Below are 25,336 nucleotides of genomic sequence, written 5' to 3'. Positions count from 1 at the left end.
GCAAACATCACCCAAATGGAGGTACAGTAATAATAACTAAACACGTTGTACGCAACACCTCGAGCACCGGTTGGACTGCCAATTGTTTGATTTTGGCCTTTATTTGTGGCATTGGATCTTGACCTTGTGTTTCCTCATAGAGTGTAAGAGGGATTTGTGCAAATTGGAGCTACAGTATTTCATGTATTTCCTCAAATAGTGGACGTCACTCTGACAGACAATAGGTGTGTCAATCCACTGTAAACAAATAAATGGCTCTGGCAGACCCATGCTGTTTCCCATCATGAAAAAAAAATCCTTGCTCTGCTTCATTTTGTTAGTTTTATACCAAACTGTTAACAAACACGAGATGGACATTTTTTAAGTGAGCATCAAACTTTTGAACAGTAGTGTCTGCATGCGTGTCCTAGCATGTACTCTTGACACTGGAGATTTACATAATGTTCAAAGCTTGAGGGAATGCTATAGCCTACACGACTAATATGACTCATAACCAGTGTTCAACCATCATAAACTGCAGATTGTACTTTTGTTTTCCCCATTTCTGGATACTTGGCTATCATCACTATTGCTCTCATCAACAAAAGTGAGGACAAAATGTCGTCAACGAGACTTTAATCACATAAGGGAGACGAGATGCAAATTGTTGGTCATGTGTTCATAACGGGACCTAAATCTATCATGTCATATTGTTGACAAATTAAAACGAGACTAATGTGATTTGCAAAATAAAAAAGTACGTATGCTACATCATGAAATCCCATGCATGTCATGTTATTTCTGTTCTCTGGGTGGCAACCCCTTTCCCTAAGTCCTGATGAGCGATACAGTGTATGTATATATATATATATATATATATATATATTTTTTTTTTTTTATCAGAAGAAGATGGAATTTCTGGCAAATGCCTCCCCCACTATCTGTGGCTCAAGCCAAACTGTGGTTTTAACTTTCTGGACCTGAATTTGCCACCTCTGCTGAAATATCATCAGTTCACTGACTAAAACTAGACTGAAATAGTCATGGACAATCCTGACTAAAATAAGAATAAGACTAAAATGCTCAGAATTTTACTGGACTAAAAAGAATCCGAGCAAGACTAAAACGAATAAAAATTAAAATGTCAGCTTGACACAAAGACTAAACAGGCATCTATTTTTGGTGTCCTTGGTTGCTCACGCGAAATTACATAAGATGGAGTCACACGGTGAATAATTTAACCAGGAGGAGGAAGTCGGTGGTTATGCGTGACTCCCCCACTGGTCCCGTTACATCATTCGAAGCGGCATCTTTATGCTAGAGTGCTTACCTGTGTGACAGTTTGGAGCCTTTCGGAAAAGCCAGCTGGATGTTTTTTTTGGCAGCCTTTCTCTGGTCGCCTGGTTTTTGCAAATTAGGCCCCAACCTTTACAAATGACACTTGGAAAGTGCACAGATAGCCTGGTGAGGCAGATGAGGACAAGGGACCTTGTAAGGGCTGAGGAGAAAGATGAGATGATGGCAGGACAGTTAACTTGGAATGTCATGCATTTAGCCAGAGGTATAACCAAGATGAAAACCAGAGAGCTGTCTATGGAGGGAAAATGGAAATGTATGAAATGCTCACGTTTCATTTTGCCTGTGAAGGATACATTTATACAATAGCTGTGTAGCCAGCATGCAAACCACAGAGCTGTTTTATAGATGCCCAAGTACAGCACGTTGGCGCTAAACGGAAAGTAAGAAAATAGGGGTGGAAGCCATTTTGAAGTTTTCACTTTTTCAACACCATACCTCAAGCGAATGCTGACGCCATGGCAATTTTCGTCATTTCCAGTGTTCAGTGCGCACGCGCACGCACACGCACGCACGCACACAAAGCCTTAAGCTGCGTACTTCCATAGAATTAGAGACACATAACCTAAATCCTCTTCACATTTCTCCGCTCAATGAGGCTGTTCTACTTCTTCTGGCAATGTGTGTGCGTGCGTGTTGGGTGTGCGTCTGTGTTGCTGAGGAGGTCTAGTGAAGCCTGAACATCCAGCTCTGCCTGAAGGGCTCGGAGCACCGCATCTGCCTCAGCTGCCCGACAGGCTGAGGCAGGCGTGCTGTTTTTTTTAAATATATGTGTGTGTGTGTATGTGTGTATATATATATATATTTTTTTATCTATGTATATATATAAATAAATAACAGCTGTGATTTTGGACAATTGGGACATGAAGTCAGTTCGCTAGCTATGCCAACCCCTCGAAAATGCATCTTCCCTTCGGATAGTCTACTGGTGTGGCCGCTTTAGAGCGCCTTGTTGTTTTGGTTTTGTGGAGGCATAAGGTAGACGGTAGATGAAGTAGCATCCATTTTCTATGCAGTAGTCGTGGTATTTGATTGACAGTTAACATTTGAGTGTGGCGTGGTTTCATCTTTTTCAACAGACACCCCCACAGCATTGGAAAGCGGAGTGGGAGTGGCTTCATTCTCATGATTTTGAAACCTCATTCTAATATCGCGGATGTTTTTTTTTTTTTTTAACATTCAAATTTGGCAGCGTTGTTAACAACACTTAGGTTTATTTATTTATTTTTTATCAGTTATTTACTGGATTTAAAATGTACCCATTTGGGATTCAATTATGTTGAGTTTAATTATTTGCTAGTTTCTTTTATTCTTGTGCAAAACTCCTCCTCGTTTGGTTTCACGTGCACAGACTCGACCAGTTGCCGCCTAATTCCAGTTTAATCGCCATTTAAAACGATACCTATTTGGAAAGGGCCGGGCTGAGCAAGCCAATTGCTTCGGCGTCTGCTCCGTCAGTCACTTTCTGCTGCTTTATTAACACCAACAAATGCCAGTGTTAATCACCAGAGTATTTAAAATGCTTTTATCTCAACTGCGCGCGCCCAACATCAGACTTAAAAGTCATTATTGCCCCAATTACCTTTTGCGGATGAATATGTAGAGTGCAGATGTAACCACACCCAAAACAAACCTCGGCTAGGAGGTGAACCAGTCCAGCAGGAGAAATATGGGAAAAGCGTGTCTTTGAAGCATTTACTGCCAGAAGTACAGTAAATAAAGTTTTCTGAATCTGAATCACCTTATTTGGCATTGGTTGCTAAACAACCAAACAGGAAGTAACCTGGAGCCTTTTCTTGCTGGATTCAATGTAAATCAGGCCGCAAATCGGCAAAATCCGTTCGTGCTACAATGGAAAGCTGTGGCTTGATTAGAAGGGGGAAAGAGGATACAAGTAAAGCATGTGTGGATTTGTTGTAGCCTCTTTCATTTTAAGATCACATTTTTATTGTTACAAATAATTTTGCAATGCACAGCGCTTGCAGGCATGGCGTGGCATCGCTGCACCACGGCAGCACTTACACAACAAATTGTTTGGTTGATGGCACATAAGTTCAGTGTCAAAAGGCGTTTCGTCTCCCTTTTTGGACGTGATTTTTTTTTTTTTCCAGTGCGAATACACAAACTTTCTGTATGCATGTGAGTGAAGATTACAGCCTGAAGATCTTGTGATGTCGGTTGCTCATGACGTAGCACAAAGCGTTAGCGCAGATGCGGCTGCTGAATGGATGAAAGTGGTTATCCGGTGACACAGCTGTGCCCTCTTTGATGCGCAGGCATGAAACAGCTCACAAAAAAAAGAAGAAAAAAAAAAAGATGCACGCTGGCGTGCGTGGCATGCCAGTAGCGCTCTATAACCAGCAGCTGCACGCTCATCAGACCCATTACGTCGATTGCTGTCGTTGTGTCACTCTCTCTCTATTTCGCTCTCTCTGTCTCGTTCTCACGCTGTTAGAACACGGTATGAAATGGCTAATTTCTCTCATAACATTAGCATTAGCTTGACAGTGTAGGTAAGCGTGAGTTGACATTGTGTTTGCCAACGAATGACAGTAAAGTTGCAAGAATCATCCTGCAGATATTCATTCGTCACCCCGACAGCAGTTTTTAATCCCCCCATTTTGGGAATTGCCGCCATAGCCTCTTCTTGTTCCTCAGTTAGGATTCGCCCAAATTGGTGCACGCAACTGCGTAGGGACGTGATGTGACGCTAATCCTGACGTGTTATCTCAGCGCATCGGTGGTGTGAAGTCATGTGGACTGGTATGAGTCTGCTGCTCTGATGTGAACATCTCTGCTGGGAACCTCGGGCCGGTGGGTCGCACTGAGGCCTGTCGCCCCATCGTACGACTCACAATTGTAACATTCAGAATCAGGAAATCTCATTGATTAGGAGATGACGACATATCTGATGCACCAGAAGCCATGCGGTTGCCATACGAGCCCGGAAAGTAACTCCCTGGACCCGGTCGTCTTAAAAACCAAGAAGCAGAAGGAAGGGAGTTTTAGTTCCTTTCAGAGTAGTGTTTTGTGACTGGTTTGTCCTCCAGTGATGCTCCTTCTTGCTCCACATGATGAATAATGTACGTCAGTTTACAGTGCTTCCGAGAATAGCTCTGGAAATAAGTCAAGAGAGCAGAGGCACTCTCTGAAATGTCAAGTCCAGTCCAAACCGGAGTCGCCGTCAAACCAGCTCGTCTCTCCCAGGTTCGTCAAGCCGTCAAAGCCGAAGCGGCAGAGGGCCACATGAGCAAAGCGCAGCTGGAGTAGTTACAGGCAGTGGCCTTGGAGTGCCCTTTGAAAGCAACCAGCTCTCCGCTCACCTCCCCGACCACTCGTGTCATGAATAATTCCGCCTGTTCTCATGGTTGGAGAACCGGCGAGGATTAAAAGAGCATCTTACAAAGAAATATGCACTTCAACATTTAAGTGTTACTTTGAAGAGACGCTCGAGCTTATGCATCATAGCATCGTCCCTACTAGCTTCATGGCTAGTATAATACTGTACGTAAAACGGGGAATGCCAATTTGACCAACGCGTGCAATTCAGCATCGCTTGGTTGATAGTTGTTTTTGCTTTTTCTTTGCCGCTCGCTAAATACGATAATAACACTAATTCAAATTTGTAAAGTATAATACGGGCGTTCGTCAGTTTCCGTTCTTACAGCAGGAATTTTCTATGGCATGCGATAAAGGGCCAGTACATTGTGGCGTTCTGATCAATGTTGTATAAGTTTCAATTTATTTGCGCGGGGTGATGCTGTGGCCTGTTTGGTCAAGATAAAACTCGCGTTATTGTGTTGTGTTCTCCGGAAAACAAAAAACACAAAGCCAGACGCCACTTACATTTATGTCCTATGCCAATCGCAAGCTCCCAGCAACCGGCAGTCAGCCACTGAAAACACACTGGCCAATTTGAAGCCTCATTTCAGTTTGCATCTAAAGACAAATGCAACAGTGCAAATTGTTTCGTTCCGACTAACAAGACATCAAAAATGCAGTTGCCCAGCTCCTGTCGTCTTTATCTTCTCCTACTTGTCCGCAAGTGGATGGTCATGTGAACTTTTGCTCTTCCCAAATCGAGGTCACACCGATGTTCCTCTTTCCGAGGATTAACACAGCAAACGGCAAACGGGACATGCGGGGAAAATCCTGTCAGTGCGTCATCTGTCAAAGCTGACATTTTTTTTTTTTTGCTGCTGGCTAACCTTGGCCACAGTAAGAGAGATTGAATGTGCCACATTGCCTTACTCATAAACTTAACTATAAGCTTGACTGGTGAAAAATCACGCTGATACTCAAGCAGCTGTCATAAGGCGTCAGACAATTGCAGGGAAATAGCCACAGTTTTCTTTTATTTTCTCTTTAATTTTTTTTTTTTTTGGGGGGGTGACATTTAACAAGAATTAGTTTGTAATTGTACTCGACAAAATTCACAAGAACATTTTAAATGTGAGACTGATTGAAATTGAAACGAGTCAAATATTCTGAAGAAAAAAAGTCATTTCCAAATTAAAAGAATCAGACTTTACAAGAAAAAGGCATAATCTCCGCCCCCAAAAAATCTTAATGTAGTGAGAACATGCCACTCACCCTAACCCTAAAAAAAGTTGTATTACTGACAAACGTAATGCCGTTTGCCAAGAAAACCGTTATCAAAAATATTGTGACGGAAAGCAGTTTTATGAGAAAAAAATATATTGTCCCAAAAATAGTCTGGATTATGAGGGGGGAAAAAAGTCATATTACTAGTGAGTAATGTCATAGCAGGAAAAAAATGCTATTAAGAGGAAAAAGTTGCAGTTATAAGGAATTATTTTTTTTTCTTCAATTTTTAATTTTCCATATTGTTCAAATCCCTTGTCAAAAAACTGTCAACCTTCATCTTCTTTATGTCTTCCTGATGACAAAACACAGCACTCTTTTTTTTTTTTTTTTTCCCCCTGACAAAAGGGAGGGAGGGCTTCTCACCGGGCTATCAATATTACATGATTAAGTTGAGGCTTTAATGTGAAATAATGGTCGCGAGAAGCAGGAGGCTTTCAAAGACACATGGTGCTTTTAGTTCAGAAAAACCACCAGAAGCAAGTATGTTATTTTTATAAATGTAACGTATCTGTGTGGCGATGTGACCGTGCACCACAAACAGTGTAGGATAGAGGGATGGATGGATAAATACTTTATTCATCCCGTGAGCAAACTTCAGGGTATCATCCAAACGCACTGATCCCTTGAAAGAAAATGCGACAGTCGTCTGTATCCAGTATTTTCTCCATCATCACCATTAGACGCTTCGTTCACTTGTGGAGCTTCACACAGAGGCCAGTGTAAACAAATCTGTTGATGCCCCACAGCGTTGCCCCTCGTTTCTTTGCCGTCTGACGAGCTCGTATCGAGTCCGTTGAGCACGCCGTGCTCTGCGTTTGACAGAAGAAACATTTATTAGTTGTCTGATGTGTTGTACGTGTAACCGTACGTACAGATGTTTGTCGTACGGCGCTGGATGTTGTAACACGCTGGATGGCTGCTTCATGCCCCCATGTTGCCCTTATTACACAGGTGCGTGAACTTTGGTGTTTAATGTCAATTTATTTATTTTTTGCCCCCATCCTATCGCCGTCAATAGCATTGCTGTCGAAAAGGTACTTTACTGGTTACTGTGACATTTTTGGCTTGGTGGAGTGCCATGAGATTTTTTTTCCCAATGTCAAATACATTCCTTGGCTCAGTGAAGGTTGGGCAACACTTGTGTGATACATGGTGCTGGAACCCCAACGCAGTGTTACGATGGCCGTCAGTGACCATAATTCTCTTCAGCACTCGGCAAGCTTCCAGGCTGTGTCACTGCCACTGACCGGACTCGCTGTTTCCTTCGGCGGTTTCTATCGTATCTTCTCCGCCAGGCCATTTGTCCTAGCCTAAGAGGAAACGACATCACTTTGCCACAACTCGCATCCTCGCGTGTCACGTCCGCGGGACGCTTGACAGTGCAAGAAGAGAGGGTGGTTAGTTCGGGATGCGACCGGGTCAGACGGAGTTAAGCAAACAATGAAAGCAGAATGGGATGGGCCCGGGCTTTAGCTGTCTGGCCGCGCCTTGGCGTACGAGCCGGGCCGCTGGCATCAACGTTTTTTTTTTTTTTTTAGTCTCGCATTGGGAGTTATCAGAGCATGCAGGCACAAACGCAGTCACGGGCTCGTCGTCGTAGTAACGACATCTCTCTTGGGGGGCTGCTAAGGGTCCGGGAGCTATCCTGAATCATCACTTGTACCGACGCCCCCGCCAACCCCAAGGGATTCCAAGGCTTGTTGTCTTTTGTGGTGGATAATGGAGCCATTAGAGATGCACTTATGGTCCAGCATGTGACCAGGATCTGAGTGCATCAGAGCATTTGGCCATGGCCTACCTCCAGCACTTTGACTGGTTAAAAGACACTGGGCATTTGTTACTAGGTAAGAACAGCAACTCGACTGTGTCATTTGGTGGGATTTACGCTGGATGGGGCACACTGCAGTTTACAACAGGCTTAAGGTGGCAGCAATGGTAACCCAAATGTGTATGCCGATGCAGTTTCCCCAATAAACACAATTAGATGTGTGGTGAGTGAGTCAATTGTGTTTACCGGCGAGGTGGTCATCCAGAATTATAAATAATTGTTCATTTTCCTGAATGGTCGGTCTATTCCCGGGCCAGTTCTGGCCATCACGGCCACGAGCAGCCCCGCCTCACACCGGCAACGTGAGGGCCGCACCCCGTCACGATGGGGTTTCAGTGCATGACAGCCAGTCGATGACAACTTTTCAGCACACGATGGCCATGACATTTTATTTTTGTTTACTTTTAAATGTGACAAACTCTACCCCAAAACATTTTTGAGATGTTTGCTGTGAATAGTTTCCGAATGCACTGTGCAAGGTGCATCAGGCTCCGGTCAAATTGTGTTGTGGCCGTTGGCTGTCTCAAAAATAAAAGGGTGGGGTGGGGTGGGGTGGGGGGAATGCCTGTGGAGACTGGAGAGGATGACAGATGGTTTGGAGACAAATCAGCCTGTGAATCAGTATCTTTGCCCTGGGACGACTCAGCCCTTTCACATTGTGTTTGTGTGCATTTTATTTCGAGAAGTGGAGCTGACCTGTGTTTCACTTCACCCGTCACTTTTGACTTTGTTCAGTTCAGACTTTAACATCTGCGATATATTACCTCTGCTCATTGCTGTGTGACATTGTTACTGTGTGGCGGTATAACGTTAAGTGTGTAACCTTACAGTCTACCTATAACACCTCAAGGGCAAGTGACGCGCAGGGAGGGGGCGGGGGTGGGGGGGTCTTTCCTCCCAATGGAGTTTCTTCCGCTAGGCCTCAACACTTGTACAGGTCATGCGTGGCCTCGGTGAGACGGCGTATGCGTTGTCGTTTCTCAGCGCTTGAACCTTGCAAGAGACAATTTAAGCCCCCGTAAGCCTTTAATAATCCCAAGATGAGGCCAACAAGGTCAGGAGTCTGCCCTCTTTGTCATGGCTACCCTCCCTGCAGGCCACCACCGTCAGAATTTGTTTCTGGTCTTCTTCAAATGTTACTAGGAAGCTATTTGCCATCATTTGACTATCCGGTGTGCAGAAGATTGTAGTGGCCTATATTCGCTTTTTTATTTTAAGAATATTTCACATTTTTTCTTTTTAGGAAAGTGCAACATCGGTAGCTGTCGTCTTTTTAGGAAATGACAGATGAAGACAAGTACCGTAATACCAGAATTTAACGCTTTAGTATGCGATACTGAATGCTCGGCGAAAACAATACACTTGTTTATTTGTATTTGGGAAATGGTTGCACTCGGCCCCCTCCGTCTTTATACGTTGTTTCCAGCCTCGTCATGTTTGGTCCGCAGGTCGGCAAATCTAATTACTTATCGGACTGATCCGCGTGTCAATATTCCAACTTGCGGCGGTCACCTTGTGCGGTGCTGGTGCTAAAAACGGAAACAAGGGTAGTGTGGTCTTGGAGTCGTGGTTGTAGATCTGGATGTCAGCCCAAATATATTCCATAAGATTGCGCAAAGTGGAAGGATGAACTTTGTGTTCCAGGCTGCTTATCTTGTAGAGGATGCTTTTGGAGAGATTTTACATTGTTTGATGACAAAAAAAACAAAAAACAAAACAAAACAATGCAGATTTTTGCCTGTTTTTGGCATCACTGATGTTGAACTTTGTTGAGGACTCAGCTCATCCAAGTAATCCTTTGCAAAAGTCCAGTAGTCCAGCATGTCTTGCTAAAATGAAGAATTAACACTCGGGGACGACTTTTTCATCCGACGCCTAATTTACTGTGAGTGCGCCCACACACGCCTCCGCACGACAGGATAATTGCTGAAGATCATCTTTACATATAACCGACAATGGGTCCTTTGGACTTTGATCGCAAGGGAGGGGAAATGCTCAAATTAGGCGTGCTAATTAGTACGTGTGTGTGTCGCTCAATTTATGTAAAACATAAAATGAGAATTTACACTTTGTAGAGTCCTCAATTTAAAATCTTGGCAGTGACATTCACTTGGCTCGTGTGATTGTGAGCTCGTTTAAGATTTGTTATTGTTGGTGCTGAACGTTTCCCAAGCAGGTCCTCCAACGATTGCCTTTTTCAGACTTGCGAGGCTGCCATTTTCTCGTGTCGCTGACCTGCGTGAAAATCACACACACAAAATGGGTTTGACGGAGTTGACCTGGAAATGTTGAAAGCTGTAACACAGGTGGGTAGGTACCACAAATGCTCGGTCTTCTATTGTGATGCACACAATTTTGCTGGATCTCTCTGAAGCAAAATGGGTCACTTTGCTTTCTGACATTTTTTTTTTTTCTCATCTGGTAAGGAGTAACTTGCCTGCACGTTTTAATGACAGTGAACAAATATTTTCAGGCTTTCCAGGTGGCGCTAGCGAGTAATATGTTGCGCGCCATTGCAGACTCAGATAAAGAAAAAACGGGGTGCTGTAAGTATGACTCTGGCAACAATGGCTCCTAGAAAGAGAAAAACAATGAGCTCCTTTCACAGCGAACGTCATGACATTTTGTCCCAGGGACACCACGCACTTCATGTGACTCTCATAGGGCACTCTCAGTCCCAATGGAAGCATTAAAATCCCAAGTTGGCATCATTTGTCTGACATTTCGTTCCACCACAGAGGGAGGAGTTCATTTTTTTTTCTTTTTTTTTTTCTCTGCTGTTTAAATTACATAACCAAACCGGACTTGTTATTTTCTGGCATGTTCAGACACTTGTGCTTGTTCCTGCCTCCTTTCTGTCTTGCAGCATTGTGAGGCTCGACTGTAGAATGCATGATAACGCATTTAATTTAGTTACCGTGTCACTAAGTGGTCCAAGCGAGGCATATTTTACAAAATGAATCATAATTGCAACTTAACATCGAAGCTAGCATCACACATTTGCAGAGCGAGTAGCTGTCAAGAGACATGAGACGATGCTGGAAACTGGCAGCAGGGGGATAGCATTCGCAAATCGAGCGACAGTCCGATGAAAAGTGACATCAGATCTAGCGACAAGTGATGTTATTTGTCCTCATTTTTCTTCAGGTTTGTCAGGGCTTTCCAGCATGTTCGGTAAGAAGAAGAAACGGCTGGAGATCTCGGCCCCGTCCAACTTCGAGCACCGGGTCCACACGGGCTTCGATCCGCGGGAGCAGAAGTTCACGGGGCTGCCGCAGCAATGGCAGAGCCTCCTGGCCGACACCGCCAACCGGCCTAAACCCATGGTGGACCCCTCCTACATCACCCCCATCCAGCTTGCACCCATGAAGGTAGGAGTGAGGGCGCATGGATCCAACCATACATGAACATTTCCTAAAGTTCTGAACCTGCTTATTCCTCCAGTTTGACTTTTTTTTCAGATTCATTCCTGTGATTCTAATCTTTATTTTTCTTTAAAGGATACATTTTCACTCGAGCATGTCTGCTTCACACCACTCCATCCGACACGTGTTCCTTTGTATTCTCCAATACCATCTGGCCAACTCGCACCATTACATCACTTTTAATATGCCATCTAACAGTCACATCCTAGTGCGCTGCGTTGAACCTGCATTTAGCTGCTTATGAGTCACTTTTAAATGCATAAACCCGTGAACGCGGTTTTGACGTTGAACATCCGAAGCTCACTCCTAACCTGTGGTGTTTTAAGTGATCCCCAATTGTAGCCCCTTTCATTAAGCTCATCTAAAAAGACCCCCCTCCCCCTCACTCACTCCGGTGGTGCGGTGCCTTAAAAATCATGAACAAAGCATCAGAGATCTGAGGAGCAGAGAATCAAAGAGGTAAAGAACAAATGCCGCTCACGGCTGATGCTTGTTGTTGTTGTTGTTGTAAAAATAGAGAAGACCTCCATTTTTGGGGGGAGTAAGTGACACTCAAACATGACTTAGGGAAATGTTGAGTCAACTGACTTAACCAGATGGCTGCAACAACATGACTCAGTGGCAAAAAAAGAACGAGGTAAATATGCTTAATGCAGGATTTAAATTTATAATTTGTTCAAACAAGAATTTTGTCCATTAACATCAATGCAAGTCTCCATTTTCTTTGTGTCTCCTCATCCCTGACCCTTCTGAGTGTCTCCTCTGTTGTGTTGTTGTTCATTGGCTTCCACACTGATACTCATAAAGACGTTTGAGTAAATTTGAACCGGCCCGAGCCCCCGACTTGTATTCTTGACACCCCCCCGATCTCCCACCTACACTGTCCGTCATTGATCCGATGTGGGGTGTGAATCATGTCTGCCTTAACCGTCACAATGAATGACTTACTCTCGTGCTGTTTGGAGCGCACACAGTTAGCATCGAAGCTTGTTAGCCACACAACTGAAATGGCCACAACTAAGAACAGCAATATGCCACAGGAAATATCTCTGAAGAGGGGGGAACAAGAAAGTAATTGTCTTGCTCTCTTCACAGATATCTCCCAAGAAGGTCCGGCTGTCCGAAACGCCCAAAGTATGACTCCCTCAACCCGTCTGTCCACACCCTCACCATTCTTCTCCCGCTCCCTTTGCACCACCCCCCCCCACCCCCTCCGCCACCACTGCCTTTTTTTTCTGCATCTCCTCGCCGCTGCCTGCTGCTACCATGCATCCAGGTGGGGGCGGGAAGTGGCAAAATGACTCCGCACATGACATAACTACATTGCTCTGCCAAGTCTTGTATTACACCGAGCGGCGAAGGGAGTTGCAAAAACGTTCGCTAGACATTCCCAAACAGTTTTAGTGGTGGCAAAGTTTTTCTTATCACCATCAAATTCTGAACGTATTCAACATTTCTTTGCGACAAGAGAAACTGCTTGAGACCATTTAAAACGGACGGCGGACGTCTTTGTGACCGTTTGCGACCTTGAATGAACATTTGAGCCGTGCGCACCCGCTTGCAAACCTTTGCCGCTCAGTGAGATACGGGCTTTCGAACTCATTTCCACTCTTCTGCATGAGTTCTAACACTTCCCAAAAACCCTCACTTGCCCTCCCCCCCAAGGAACCACTTGATGAGCTATAGCAGCATGTTCCCATGATCCTCCTCCTGATGTTGATTATGATCATGCTAATAATGAAAATAATGATCGGTGCAAAGTGCCTCTGGGAAAGATCATTCTGCTGTGTTGACATGGATTTCACCCACAGTGGGGGTGCTCTTGAATGTTACACCCGCGATGGAGATGTTGAATACTGTATTATAGCGTGCGTGCGTGTGAGAGCGCAGTGTCTAGTCGAGAAGTCGTCCTGGCCATTGCGCCGCAGCAACATCTTCTAGTGCCACTGCGCTTCCACTGGGTTGTCTCATGGTTTGTATGTGAGGCCTGTAGCCTACTTGTCAGCCTGCTCATCTCCACTGGAGCATTAGTATTGCTTCTGGCCTCCCCGCCGCCATCATCATCGCAAAGGCTAATCCACAAGTGTGGGTTAACACATCCCCACAGCAGCATGTCTTCGACATGGCCGTCTCAGTAACGGCACGTTGAGCTTTGAATTCTAGTGTCTGCGTGCGTGCGTGCGTGCGTGTGCGTGTCAACGCCTGTTGTAGTCATGAAAATCGTCTCATGTTGCACCTCGACTTTCACACCCTCCAAGGGGCTTATTTACAGTGATTAGGGCGTGTGTTTGCCTCCTTGTTCATTCACATGAATGTTAGCATGTGTGTTGATGTGAGCGCGTGTTGTCTCGTCCTTGCAGTTTGCTTAGGCTACCTCGGCCGCGGCTGCTTTCACAGTAGACGGAAGTGAGATGTGGAGAAAGTGAGCGGTTTGCTCTCGTAGCATTTGTGGTGATTTGATTGCAGAAAGTTCTTCGGTTTACAACGGTCTCGACAGTCTAATCACGGTTTTGCGGGAAGCCTCAGTCCCGATCCCCAGCAAATAGATCACCACCGTATGACAAAAATATTCGGAAGAAACATTCAGCAAAAATACCACAAAATGAAAGGAGCGCATGCATGAAGTTTCTGTGCTTCTTCAGTTGATGATTTTCAGGCTAATCCTTCTGTGTTTGTCATCCCTGGGTAGGAGGTGGATTCGCGCAGCAACATTCTTTGTCTGTGGTGGATGTGAAAAACATTGCTCTCGTTGCCACAGATTCAACTTGTACTTCGCAACAAGGCTGATAATCGTTTAGACAAGGAAACAAAAAAACGTTCAAACAAACCACTGCAGGAAATGAAAACCGCTAATAACTAATGGCTCACTGCTACTTCCGGTGTCGCACATGAAGTTGCGCCCATAATCTTTTTGACATCAAAGGCCCCAGGAATGAAGCGGATAGACAAACAACCATTCAAATTGAGCCGAGATTCATACCGCAAACCTCGGAACAGTGAAGGCAGACTTGCTAACCACAAGACAACCTTGCCCTTCATTGAAGAAAATCAAATCATTCCTTTTAGAGACATTAAATTGACAAAAATGAAACCATCGTTGCTCTGAGATCTTTTATGCACTTTTTGACATTTATTTTTTATTCTGTCTCCATGGAGCCACCCCGCCCACTACACACACACACACACACACACACACACACACACACACACACACACACACACACACACACACACACACACACACACACTCCGTAAACTGCATGCACTGTGGGGTAGTGTGGGAGTAGAAATCTCTGTGGGTATTTTCAGGAAGCTCAACATTAAGCCTTACATCATCCTGGAAGAGGTGGATTGTGAACAAACAGATGGCGCATGGAGAATTGTTTTGTAACACAACGTTGCCACTTTAACGCCCCAAAAAAATCTATATATAATAATATATCAGCTCATCGGGAGGTTTAATACCTTGGACATTCAGGAGGGGGCAGTAGGGCATCAATGTCAAAATGGCGGCACGTGATACCCGCTAAGTTGTAAATGTCAGCCCAATGCCCTGCTGCACCCACCGACGCTTTTAGAGGAAACCTGATCGTGACGCTGCTCAGAAGCTAGAGGGTCTCCAGCTGGGGGCCAACGGTATCAATCATGGCAGGGGGGCGAGGAGCCACTGAGGCCAGACAGACGAGGGGCTTTGAAGGACCTGCCGTTCGGCCGAAGTCCAGCCAGGTGGAGGGGACACTACAACAGGTGGGATTTCGGTTGAGACCAAACGTCAGGTTTTATTGCTTTTGAAAGTGAGATCTTTTTGGTGGAAGAGCTGATGCTGCTTGAGGTCACATATTTGACTGTGACCTTCTATTTTTGGTGGTTCTGTGCTCTTTAGAGATGTCTCCAATTACAGTATAGGCTACCATTTTACTTTATGTTGCACCTCAAAAGCAATGGGGTGTTTGTCAAGGAAGAAGTGGATGACCACAAAGACAGAAAACGCAAGTTAAGAATGAGTCTGGATACTTTGTTGGATTGTAATGGCCTTCTCCACTATATAGTAACCCTTTCATTCTTACGGCAAAGTAATAATGGCACTGACACACTCTTTCATCATCATCCTCATCATTGGCTGTGCCATTCAGTCAGTGAGCGCTACTGTTGCTGATCAATACGCCTTTAATTTCAAGTCCAATTGAACCAGGCCCAGTCGGAATTGATGCGGGATTAAGTTGGTGTTTGCAGGAATTCACTTGAAGCAGAATAGCCGCTGATGGAGAAAGAGAGTGAGAGGCTTTTGTCTTTCTAGGGCAGGGAGCTGGAGTGGATGCCATTGATCCATTCCCTCCTCACTGCTGTCATTCTGTTGATTGTTGGCTTCTACCAACCTTGCGTGCTTTGCCAGAATGGTTTTCAAAATGCCAGCGAATTTACCTTCACCGCCTTATTGAATGATTTATTTAGTTGCAGTTTTTGGAAGCATTTCCACACAGTAAATTAAAAGCAGACAACAATTTCTGCATCGAAATGGTACAGGTGTAACAGCCTTGCAGAATAGGAATTTGAAAATGAAAGCAATTAGCAAGTACAAGCCTATGTCATTCGTTCAACGCTCAAAATGCGGTCTTATGCCGCCCTCGTATGGCTGAACAGTGAACTACATTTTTTTTTTAACAGTGACAAGTCGGAATACAGTACTGTGCTTACTGCACTGTGCTTTATTACAGCAGTCCTAATTTATGTGTTTAAGTGAAAATAATTGAAATAAATGAAAGTAATGAAACAAGTATGAAAAAAAATTCAGAAAAGTACTTAAAATATTATTTTAGTTTGAACTGTACAAACCCCCCTGACTTTTTGAAACCACATTATGCAATTTGTACATTTAAATCAGTGATTTCTTGGCGTACCGCAAGGGGGCGCCCGCCTCCCACTGATGGTTCTCTTAGCACACGTTACAGAATCACTAACTTGGCCTGTTGCATGAACTGGCAACACCCAGCAGAGGACGTCAGAGGCTAAGACACTCAGTTCCATTTTGTCCAACTATTTTTGCTCCTTTCCTGCATTTTTTTTTCCAGTCAGTTAAGTACAGCTCTACAGATCCCCCGCACCCCCGAGAGAAGAGAAGAGTTTCCCAAACCTCTTGAAAATACTAACAAAGACAACATTTTGAAAATAGTTCCCCTCGTCCTCCAAAAATTCTCAACTCCGGCTGACCGATGCACCATGTGATCCTGCTAAATTCATGATGTGATATGTTGTTGTTCTTTTTGTGTTTATAATGAATGGTGGGAGTGTGTGTGCGTGCGTGCCTGTAGCCAAGGTGATGTGCTCCATGTGTGTGTGAACAAGGAGCAGAGATACTTATCTGCATTGCTACACTCAGCGTGTTGCGTGCCTGCCAGGTTTCCAACACAACACCATAAATCACAACGACATCAAGGTTAACTGGTGAGCCTTTTTTTTTTCTAGAACAGACCCTTGGGCTACTCATGTTGCTCTTGGGGCTAACTAGTACCTATTGGTACCCTCCCCTCCGCCCCCCCTTTTTAGGACAATGCACATTGAGATAAAGGATTCCGTGTTTGCAGTGTCTTTCGTCTTGCTCCCTCCTCTGCATCCGTGTGTAACTACTCACCCCTCCCCTGTCTGATGTTGACAGGAACTTCAGACAGTCTGCTCGCTTACTCAGCTCTGCAAGCAGCCGATCATATTGTGCACATCTTAGAAATCCCCTCAAAAAACAAAAGACAACAAGGCCTCATTAATGGTGACGGACAGTATTAGTGGTTCTTCAAACCTTGACTTTTTAAAACCACGGTAAATCATCAAACCGGTAATTGTCTAGTGATATGTAATATCAGTCCCGGGCTGGCCGATGCGATGAAGCGCCAACCCCTCCTCCAGACGTCTACTTTTTAGTGTCCCTGCTGCCTGTGGACGCTGCTGTCCGCTGAGCACCCACCCTCCAGGAGTCAGCAGAAGCACACGCTCATTAATTATGCCCGCCTTCATTACCAGCAAGGTTAATCCCCCCTTATCTCCCAATGAGCCTCATTTGTCATGCAGCCGCCTCCTCCCCTTACGTGTTTCTTTTCTTTCTCCGAGAAAAAGTTGACTTTCTTTTTCCTCATTTTATCCTTCCTTGTTGTGTCTTTTGTCACATTAGATTTCCTTCTTCGTATTTTTCATATTATCCACTCGCACTCTCTGTTCCTATTTTCCCCTTCTTTTTTTCCTTGTTCTGTCATTTTCCTTTCCTTTTACATTCCCTTCTCCTTTACATCTCCGCCCTTGTTGATTTTCCTGAAGTTTCCCTCTCATTTTCTCATTTCGTTTGTCATTCTTTCACTCTCGTTTCCTTTACTGTCAACTCCCTGCTTATTTCGTGTTCTGTCTTCTTCCTTCTCCAGCCCCAGTTTTGTCCTGTACTCCTTTTTTCCACCTTGTATGATCCTTTACTTTCATTTTCCCCCTTTTATTTGTGTTTCTCTCTTGTCCTGTCCTGACTGGTACTTTCATTTCCTGTCCTATCATGACATTCCTTGACGTAGCTGTCTTGTCCTTTCCTTTTTTTCTTTTCATTCTTTCCCCACTTTCCTTTCTTGTCCTGTTAAGTACTGTACTTTCCTTTTCTTTTATGTTCCTTTCTCTTCACATCTTTGCAATTTCCATTCCTCCATCCTTTTTGTCATTACTCCACTCTCATTTCCTTTCCTGCCATCTTCCCTGTCATTCCCTGTCCTGTCCTTTCCTTTCTCCTGCCCCCACCCACCCCCTCCCATTTCTTCCCATCCTACTCCTCTTCTCCCTCTCTGCTGTACTTAACTTGAACAGGCCATGGTGAGTAGATCTATTACAGCTTATCTCTAAAGGACAGGCCAACGCGGCACACCAGTGAAATATGGCCGCTGTCAGAGCCGACGCCGAGCACGACCCGACTCACGCTGGCGTAAGGACGTAAAGAGGCAGCGGAGGGTGGGTGGGTAGGGTTGCACTAGGCGTACAGGGGGCGATTTCTGGGGAGGCTAGTCCTTATAAGCCCTCTAATTCAAATTAATGGGAAGATTTCCAGGCGCGATCCCGCACACTTTAGTGACACAATTAACTTTCTCTCTCTCTCTCCTCGTCGACACTGGCAGCCATGTTTCTGCCTTCCGAGCAGCCACCATCCACGTCTCCACATGTAGATATTGATGAGCAGCTATATTAAATTGAGTTAGCCTGCATGTAAAGCCACTTTCACGCAGAGTGCCCCGTCAGACCCGTAACAGGCAATTAATTTATTATTCTGGTAAGTAGCAAAATGAGAGAGGCTGATTGTCTGCCCCGTTCGTGTCCGAACGCAAGAAATACATATTGCTCGCCTTTGCAATGTGGCCCGACAAATGATCGCCAACTTCTTTCACGCAGAGATCTGCAAAATTGTCTGAAGGCCAGTTGACTTTGTTCCCCCATTCTGTGTCGGCGACATCACTGGTACATGTGTAATAATATAAAAATGACCTGCTTTTGGTCTCTTTTTTTTGATATTCAAAATGTTCAGATCACCCTGCTGGGTAAGAATGCAACGAGTTTGATGCAGGCGTTCTCTTCTGTGCTGTTTCCGTCAGGTACAGCTTGTTGGACAAACTGCAGCATCTGTCCAAATCATGACAGATTCGTGTCCCTGAGAAAATCCATCCTGCAGCCGCTCAGCTTGATGTAGTCGCTGCATATAGCGGACATTTCACCTTGTGTTCCAGTTCACGGCACCCAGGCAGCTCATAGCAGGGGACCCTTAGGGGGGTCTCGCTTGGAGAGAGAGAGGTGACTTCAACGGTTTATCGTCTGAAGCATATGTATGCGCTGAAAAAAGCCCAACTAGCCTAAAGGAAGTGATAAAAAATTGTGAATAAATGTGAGCAGATGAGCCCCTCGAGTTATTGCAATATGTCGAAAAGGCAACCATTCCTGTTTGTATTTTTATTGTTCATATCTGCCGAAATGAAGAGCAGCAAATGACTCCGGCTCCTTCTCAATTTAAATATCTAATGTTTTGTTTTTCCTTACAGCCGGACTAAAGCATATATTCTGCAAACATGCAATTATGTTTAATCAAAAACAAAGGCGTCCGTCTCTTGTCCTGTCCGCATTTTGTCGCCAAGGAAATGCTGAATCAAAACCTCAATGTGTTCGTGACAAAATATGGAGCGCTTGCGTCCTTTCTTATTCTCCGTATTTTGCCGCAAAGGAAATTGAAGTGGAGTTCAGTGACTTGACATCAATAAAAAAAAAAAAATCAGTACCTGACAGCAACTGGATGTTTCAAATTGCAGAGTCATGATTCTTTGCGACTCATGCAATGACATCCGTGGTCATATATTAACACATTTATAGTAGGTGATGTACAAGCTCCTTTGTGATCAGATGTTGAATTCTGCAGAGTGATGAACCCGCATACGATCCCAAAGGTCTTGACTGTCGTGTTAACGCGTAGTTTATATCCATGCATTGAAGCTGGAGATTCCGATGTGCGTGTCGACACTGATGGATGAATGGCGCGAATACGGAGCGTTAAAGTGGGTGGCTGGTGCAGGTGTTTGAAGACATACAGATGTATTCTTGTGTCAGCACATTGCCGCTTTGCCGCCTTTCTGCCTCAGCACATGTGACAAGAGCATGACAGAGACGCGCGCGTGACAGTCCGTCCAAACCAAGAATTTGCTGATGACTGACGTTGAGATTAATCATGCCACGCCCCAGTCCCACGTATTGCAAACCAAAATGGGTCTACTCAAAATGCAGTCGGCACACCTAGGCATGGTGCGATAACAGTGAGCAAAAATATTGCAAAGTCACGTTACCACGCTATTGCAATTATGCCCCTTCATTAGTTTGAAATGTTTGGGAATGTAAGGTTTTTCTTTTACCAGGATGAACATGGTTGCAAAAGTTGCTGAGTTCTGGCCCACCCTTCTACTAAAAAAAGGTGCACAGTTTTTCTTCCTCAGGGGGAATCAAAACGTATGCATTTGCTGACAGCTAATTTAGCGGCTTTCATGCGCGTCATTGTGATTGCCACCAATTTAAAATACACTGCTGTATTAAAGATTCGGCCCGGCTTCTAATACATGCACGACGCCGAGCTTTCACGCGTTAGCACTGACATGTCACCCATATTGACGCGCAAAAAAAAAAAAAAATGAATACGAAAGGCAGCAAATGAGCATGAATGTTGGAAGGTTAAAAGTGAACATTTGCATGTGTGACGCACAAAATAGATGGCGCTGCAAGACATTTTAACATTTTAAATGTGAATAAATGATTAAGTGCCACATCAAAGGCAAAAAAAGAGATAGTGGTCATTTTGAATGGTCATATTTAAATGGTTAGAGATTTGACAACTGGTTTTTCCGATGTGTACCTTAATCGGTCCGAACTGGCTTGTATATTAAGTCTTCTGTGTATCTAAATCTTGTAGCTTCTTCCCCACATTTTTAAAACCAGGAGAAATGTTTTGTCAGTGAAATTGACTGATCCTTGATCCGAGGTCTAGTAAGTGACCTGATCACTAAGTTGGCAGTCAATGTGGGTGAGCTTTGAACTACAGAACCTGCTCAGAATCCGTTTAAAAATAACCCTGACCAATGAAGTAATTGCTAAAATCGATTAATTGCTTAATCCTACCCTGGAAATTTTCCGTTGCTTGACGATTAGTTATGTACCTTATGCAACAATTCCAAATACGCCTCCTGTCTCTGGATTCGCTTCATACTTTCCCCTATACGCCAAAGTACGCCTTTTGTGTCGTGATCCACTACTAGTGCAGCACCAGCTTGTCGTGAGTCACCACGACCACGGCGTGTAAAGGGCTTAGCGTGAGGTAGGAGGGGATGAGAAGCACCCCTGATGTTTAAGCCGCCTCTGCACCCAGGCACATGTATGCGTGCACCCCTAATCACTCTTGCTTTGTGTGTACGTGTGTGTGTGCACGCGCACGATGTCACGACTACTACAATGCCTCCCCCGGTACGCCCACTGAAAATGAAGCTAATCTGTTGCGAGGGAAATGGGGCAGGGAAGGCAGCAGCTCAGATCCACCGCTGGCTTCCTGTTAGCATCTGAAGCTGAGGCTTTTTTTTTTTTGTGTGTTAGGTGGATGATAGAAGGCTGAAAAAGTTCACGTTTTGTAAAAATCTCAAGAATTCTATGGACTTCAAACCGAAATGGGAGACTGTGTTACTTTGTACTTGTTTTGCAGTTTGGGTCTTGGAGACTTTTTTTTTTTTTTTTTTTTTTTATGATAGTCATGCCAACAAAACTGAAAATGTTTTTGCTAAGTTTTCAAATTGAGTCGCATGTTTTTTGGTGAGTCTAGCATGTCAACATACTCCACCCATATGTCAAAATGAATGGCAATTTGGGATAGACCATTGGTCTAGTATTTGTGCTTCAAATTTGGCAGCAGTCAGGCAAAATCTCCACAAAAGAATTTCCCTTGAGTGATGCCTAGAAATAAGCAAAATGTCCCGAAAACGGCCACATTATTTCATTTCCTATTTGTCTGTTTACGCATCGTCAGGTCTGTTTTTATCCACATTTGGACGATCTCATCTTAACTCTTCTCTTCCATCCATGGAACAGAATGACAAAAAGAATGTGCTTGGTGCTTATCGGGGAAATCTAGAAAATATGATCTACAAGTCAGCGCTCACAGTATTCCAGTATTCCAATGTTAGAGGTTTGCATTGAAGGGGTAGATCCTATCTGTCTGTTTACGCATCACCAGATCTGTTTTTCGCCTCATGGTTAGCATGCCTGCCTCACAGTACAAGGTTCTGTATCTTTGAGGACGTTGATTTCAATCTCAGGATATATTGCTTTTTTGTTTGTTTATTATTGTGTTCATATCTGAATTTTACCACTTATAAGAACAAATTCAGCATTGAATTGTGTGACTAGCAGCATGTAGTGTAAATCCAGCTAGAGAATTGCTTGTTCCTTCATTGCAAGTGATGATTGACTTCATACTTGTTCTAAAGTCAAAGAATTGAAATTGTGTCCCCTAATGAATTTCAATTCATTCAGTTCTCAGACTGGAATGGCTGAACTGAAGCGGAATGCACCCCCATCTTTATTAGCCCGCCAACCCCCTCTTGGTTTTTGTTGTCACTGAAGTTTTTTTCTTCCCCTCCCACCCCCCCCACCTCTCGTAGACAATCGTGCGGGGGAACCGGCCCCCCAAAGACGCATCCATCAACGGCCTGCTGGAGGAGTTTGACAACATCTCTGTGACGCGTTCCAATTCATTGCGTAAGGAGAGTCCACCGGGCGCTCACCAGGCGGGCGCGGGCTCCAGGACCTCAGCGGGCGCCCATGCCGGCGGCCCAGAGGAAAACGGCTTCGGCCACTATTACTCGCGCTACTCTTGCGATCTGGACACTTCCGGGAGCCGGGACTACTCTCTGGACAAGCCAGGCTTCTCTGCTGATGGCGAATGGGCCGTGGGCCGGCATTACCGCTTCACCAAGCACAACGGCCACTCGCACCACATCCGCAGCCCCTTCTACCCAGACGCCATGCCCCAAAAGTCAGACTATGGCAAGCTCCCGCCAGACTACCACACCTACCTGGAGAGCAAGGGGCGCTCCATCGACGAGGTGGCGTCCACGGTGGGGAGCGGGGTGGGTTCCAGTGGCTACTACCGGGCGTCGGTGGGCGGCTCGTCCAGCCAGGACTACCGGGACACGTCGGTGGGAACCCCGTCCCGTGCCTCCCTTCACAGCGAGCAGATCAACTACCCGGACAGCGAGTGGAGCTACGGTGGCATGCGGGACGACTACGACAAGAGGCCCAAGAGCTCGTACGTGATGCAGACCAGCCCCATGCCGGCCATCAGGCAGAGGTCTCGCTCGGGGTCCGGGCTCCAGGAACCCAATGTCCCCTATGTGGCGGGTGGTCCCTTCAAGAACCCTGCCCAAGCCCACCCATACAGCTCATACACTTACCCACGCCTGTCAGAGAGCCTCGCCGCCTCACAGACCATCAACAAGGTAAACACTGTGTGTTTATTCATGTGCTTGCACAGTGCGGAATATTTAGACTGTCCGCACAGTGGATAGTGGTTCCCACGTAAAACTGAATTATGACTTGCATCCACTTCAGGGTGTAATCCACATCTGACCCAAGTCAGCTGCAATTTTCTCCAGCTCACCCACTGGCCAAAATTGATATTATATACTGTATAGCTAAAAATACAAAAAAACATTTCCCATGATACTGCAGCTCTTAAACTACAAGTATATGTGTACCTATTGAAGTGTCCAGTGAGCTCCTTAGTCGGTTTCTCAGTACACTCACGCTTTCTTTCGAGACCTATTTGTCTGGCTTTCCTGCCGACATTAACAGACACCTTTTCAGTCCTTCTCTGCAGTCGGATCAATTAGCGCTTAAATCATCGAGTGCAGGGCCGTGACTTACTGAACACGAGGAGAGCGGACAGAAAGAGAAGTCGAAGGGGAACAAAAGAATGGGACAGGGGAAGTATATGACAAAAAGAATAAAGAGATGTCCCAGAGCAAGACTACATTTAAGTAATAATATGTTCCATTTTAATGGGGTTGTTATGTAAGAGCACAATGAGGAAGACGCTCCGAAAAGGAAGGAAAAGCATTTTGTGTAGAAACTTGGTAATAGAAAAGCACCCTACTGTACAATTCCCAAACGCTTGTTTAAATTTCTTCTGTATGGCCATACACGAAAAACATATATATCTAAGATCATGGATGAAATTTAAAAAAAAAAGGAATTTAAGAAAATATCTTACTTTGTTTTATTTTGTAGTTAATTTCATAGTTTTAACTCGGTATAGTTTTTGAAGAGGCTCTCGTTGTTTTGTTTTCTCAGTTTGAGTTGTTTCGTTAGTTTTCATTGAACAAATCTAACCTAGTGGTGGAATCGACGACTCCTGCCGGATTCTAAAGTCTCACCTGACGCTGTGTTACCCATGCCCACTTACCCATGCCCACAATAAATTTGGACACCAGAAAAGGTGGAAGATTTATCTACACACCGAATACAAGTTTTCTTAAATCAATATGAATACCCAGACAAAAAGTTATCCGTTGTCATTTACTTTGTTGACTCGATTACGGTTGTTGAATCCATTGTCGCATTCCATTGTGTCCGTATACTATCTAGAAGATGCTGTGACTTGACTTATCTGCCATCCCACTTCAGATGCGGATTTCCTGTTACAAACTGAACCGCAGCATAGAGCTTGGACTGTCACTTTTGGAGCGCTTGCCGTGCGGGCAGAAAGTAGCGATGCAGTCAACCTGCAATAGGAGGAGGAGGGGGGTTCGGTCCTTATGCTCACTCTCCGGGCTCCATTAAGGCAGCCGCGCAGCGTGATGGCATCTGCGGCACTACTACCGTGCCTCCTCCTCCCTCCACACAGCGACGAGTCCAGTAGGTTTGCTGATGTGGATCCCAGGGCGCCTTGATGAAAAAGCGTTTAACCTCCACGCTTCACCAAATAGAAAAAGAAATGCAGAATGCAAGCAATGCAGGATTGGACTGCAGTAGTAATGGAGGAGGTCATTTTTTTTCTCATTCGTTTGCTAAAGCCGGGTTGGGAAAACTGGGGTTCAGGGTGTACGCCGCCTACTGCCTGACTCCAGCACCCCCGCGACCCTCGTGAGGATGAGCACTTTGCATAAGGGATGGATATACTGTAAATGAAAAATGTAAGAAAATCTAATATTATTTCATTTTACCAAAAATTTTAAAACGTGAGAAAATAATAAAAATAAAGGAAAATATACATTATAACGACGCAGTTTTGGGAGAACCCCCCAAAAAAGAATGCAGCAAATATTACCAGAGTCTTCAACATGCGCAATAAATGCCTGGCGGGCATTTCCATACGTCCTGACTGTCCCTTGCTCATCCCTGCACTAAACGCTAAGCTCAGAAATCAGGGCCATTCTTCTTGCAACAAACCCCCTCTGCCTTTTTTTCTTCTTCGATGTAACCAACACAGTCCCACACCAGCTTTATTTATCCCCTCTCTCGCACAATAATAAACACACACTCCCTCTCTCTTTTCTCCCCCTTTTCTCTGCAGCAGCTCTCAGTGACAAATTGATGTTGCGGCACTCCCCCC

The 25,336-nt window shown here is 44.8% G+C and overlaps 1 protein-coding gene across 5 annotated transcripts in view; it reads left to right on the top strand.

Annotated features, from left to right (window-relative positions):
- pak5 (p21 protein (Cdc42/Rac)-activated kinase 5) overlaps positions 1-25,336 on the top strand; it is a 33,781-nt gene that overhangs the window by 1,324 nt on the left and 7,121 nt on the right. Inside the window, exons 2-6 of one of the 5 annotated variants that reach the window (XM_019882474.1) lie at positions 9,973-10,077; positions 10,245-10,317; positions 10,919-11,142; positions 12,292-12,330; positions 22,386-23,222. In XM_019882474.1, the coding sequence (XP_019738033.1) occupies positions 10,057-10,077; positions 10,245-10,317; positions 10,919-11,142; positions 12,292-12,330; positions 22,386-23,222 (1,194 nt within the window). In that variant the 5' untranslated portion in view covers positions 9,973-10,056. Of the gene's footprint in view, positions 1-6,945; positions 7,788-8,657; positions 10,078-10,244; positions 10,318-10,918; positions 11,143-12,291; positions 12,331-22,385; positions 23,223-25,336 lie in introns of those variants that run through there. The other 4 variants (XM_019882501.1, XM_019882493.1, XM_019882483.1 and 1 more) reach the window with 4 other exon arrangements.

The sequence above is a fragment of the Hippocampus comes genome, unplaced genomic scaffold (genome assembly GCF_001891065.2).
Source record: "Hippocampus comes isolate QL1 unplaced genomic scaffold, H_comes_QL1_v1.1 scaffold594, whole genome shotgun sequence".
Classification (NCBI taxonomy): Eukaryota; Metazoa; Chordata; class Actinopteri; order Syngnathiformes; family Syngnathidae; genus Hippocampus; species Hippocampus comes.
Note: the sequence above shows the minus strand (reverse complement) of the source record. Positions and strands in the feature narration are given on the sequence as shown.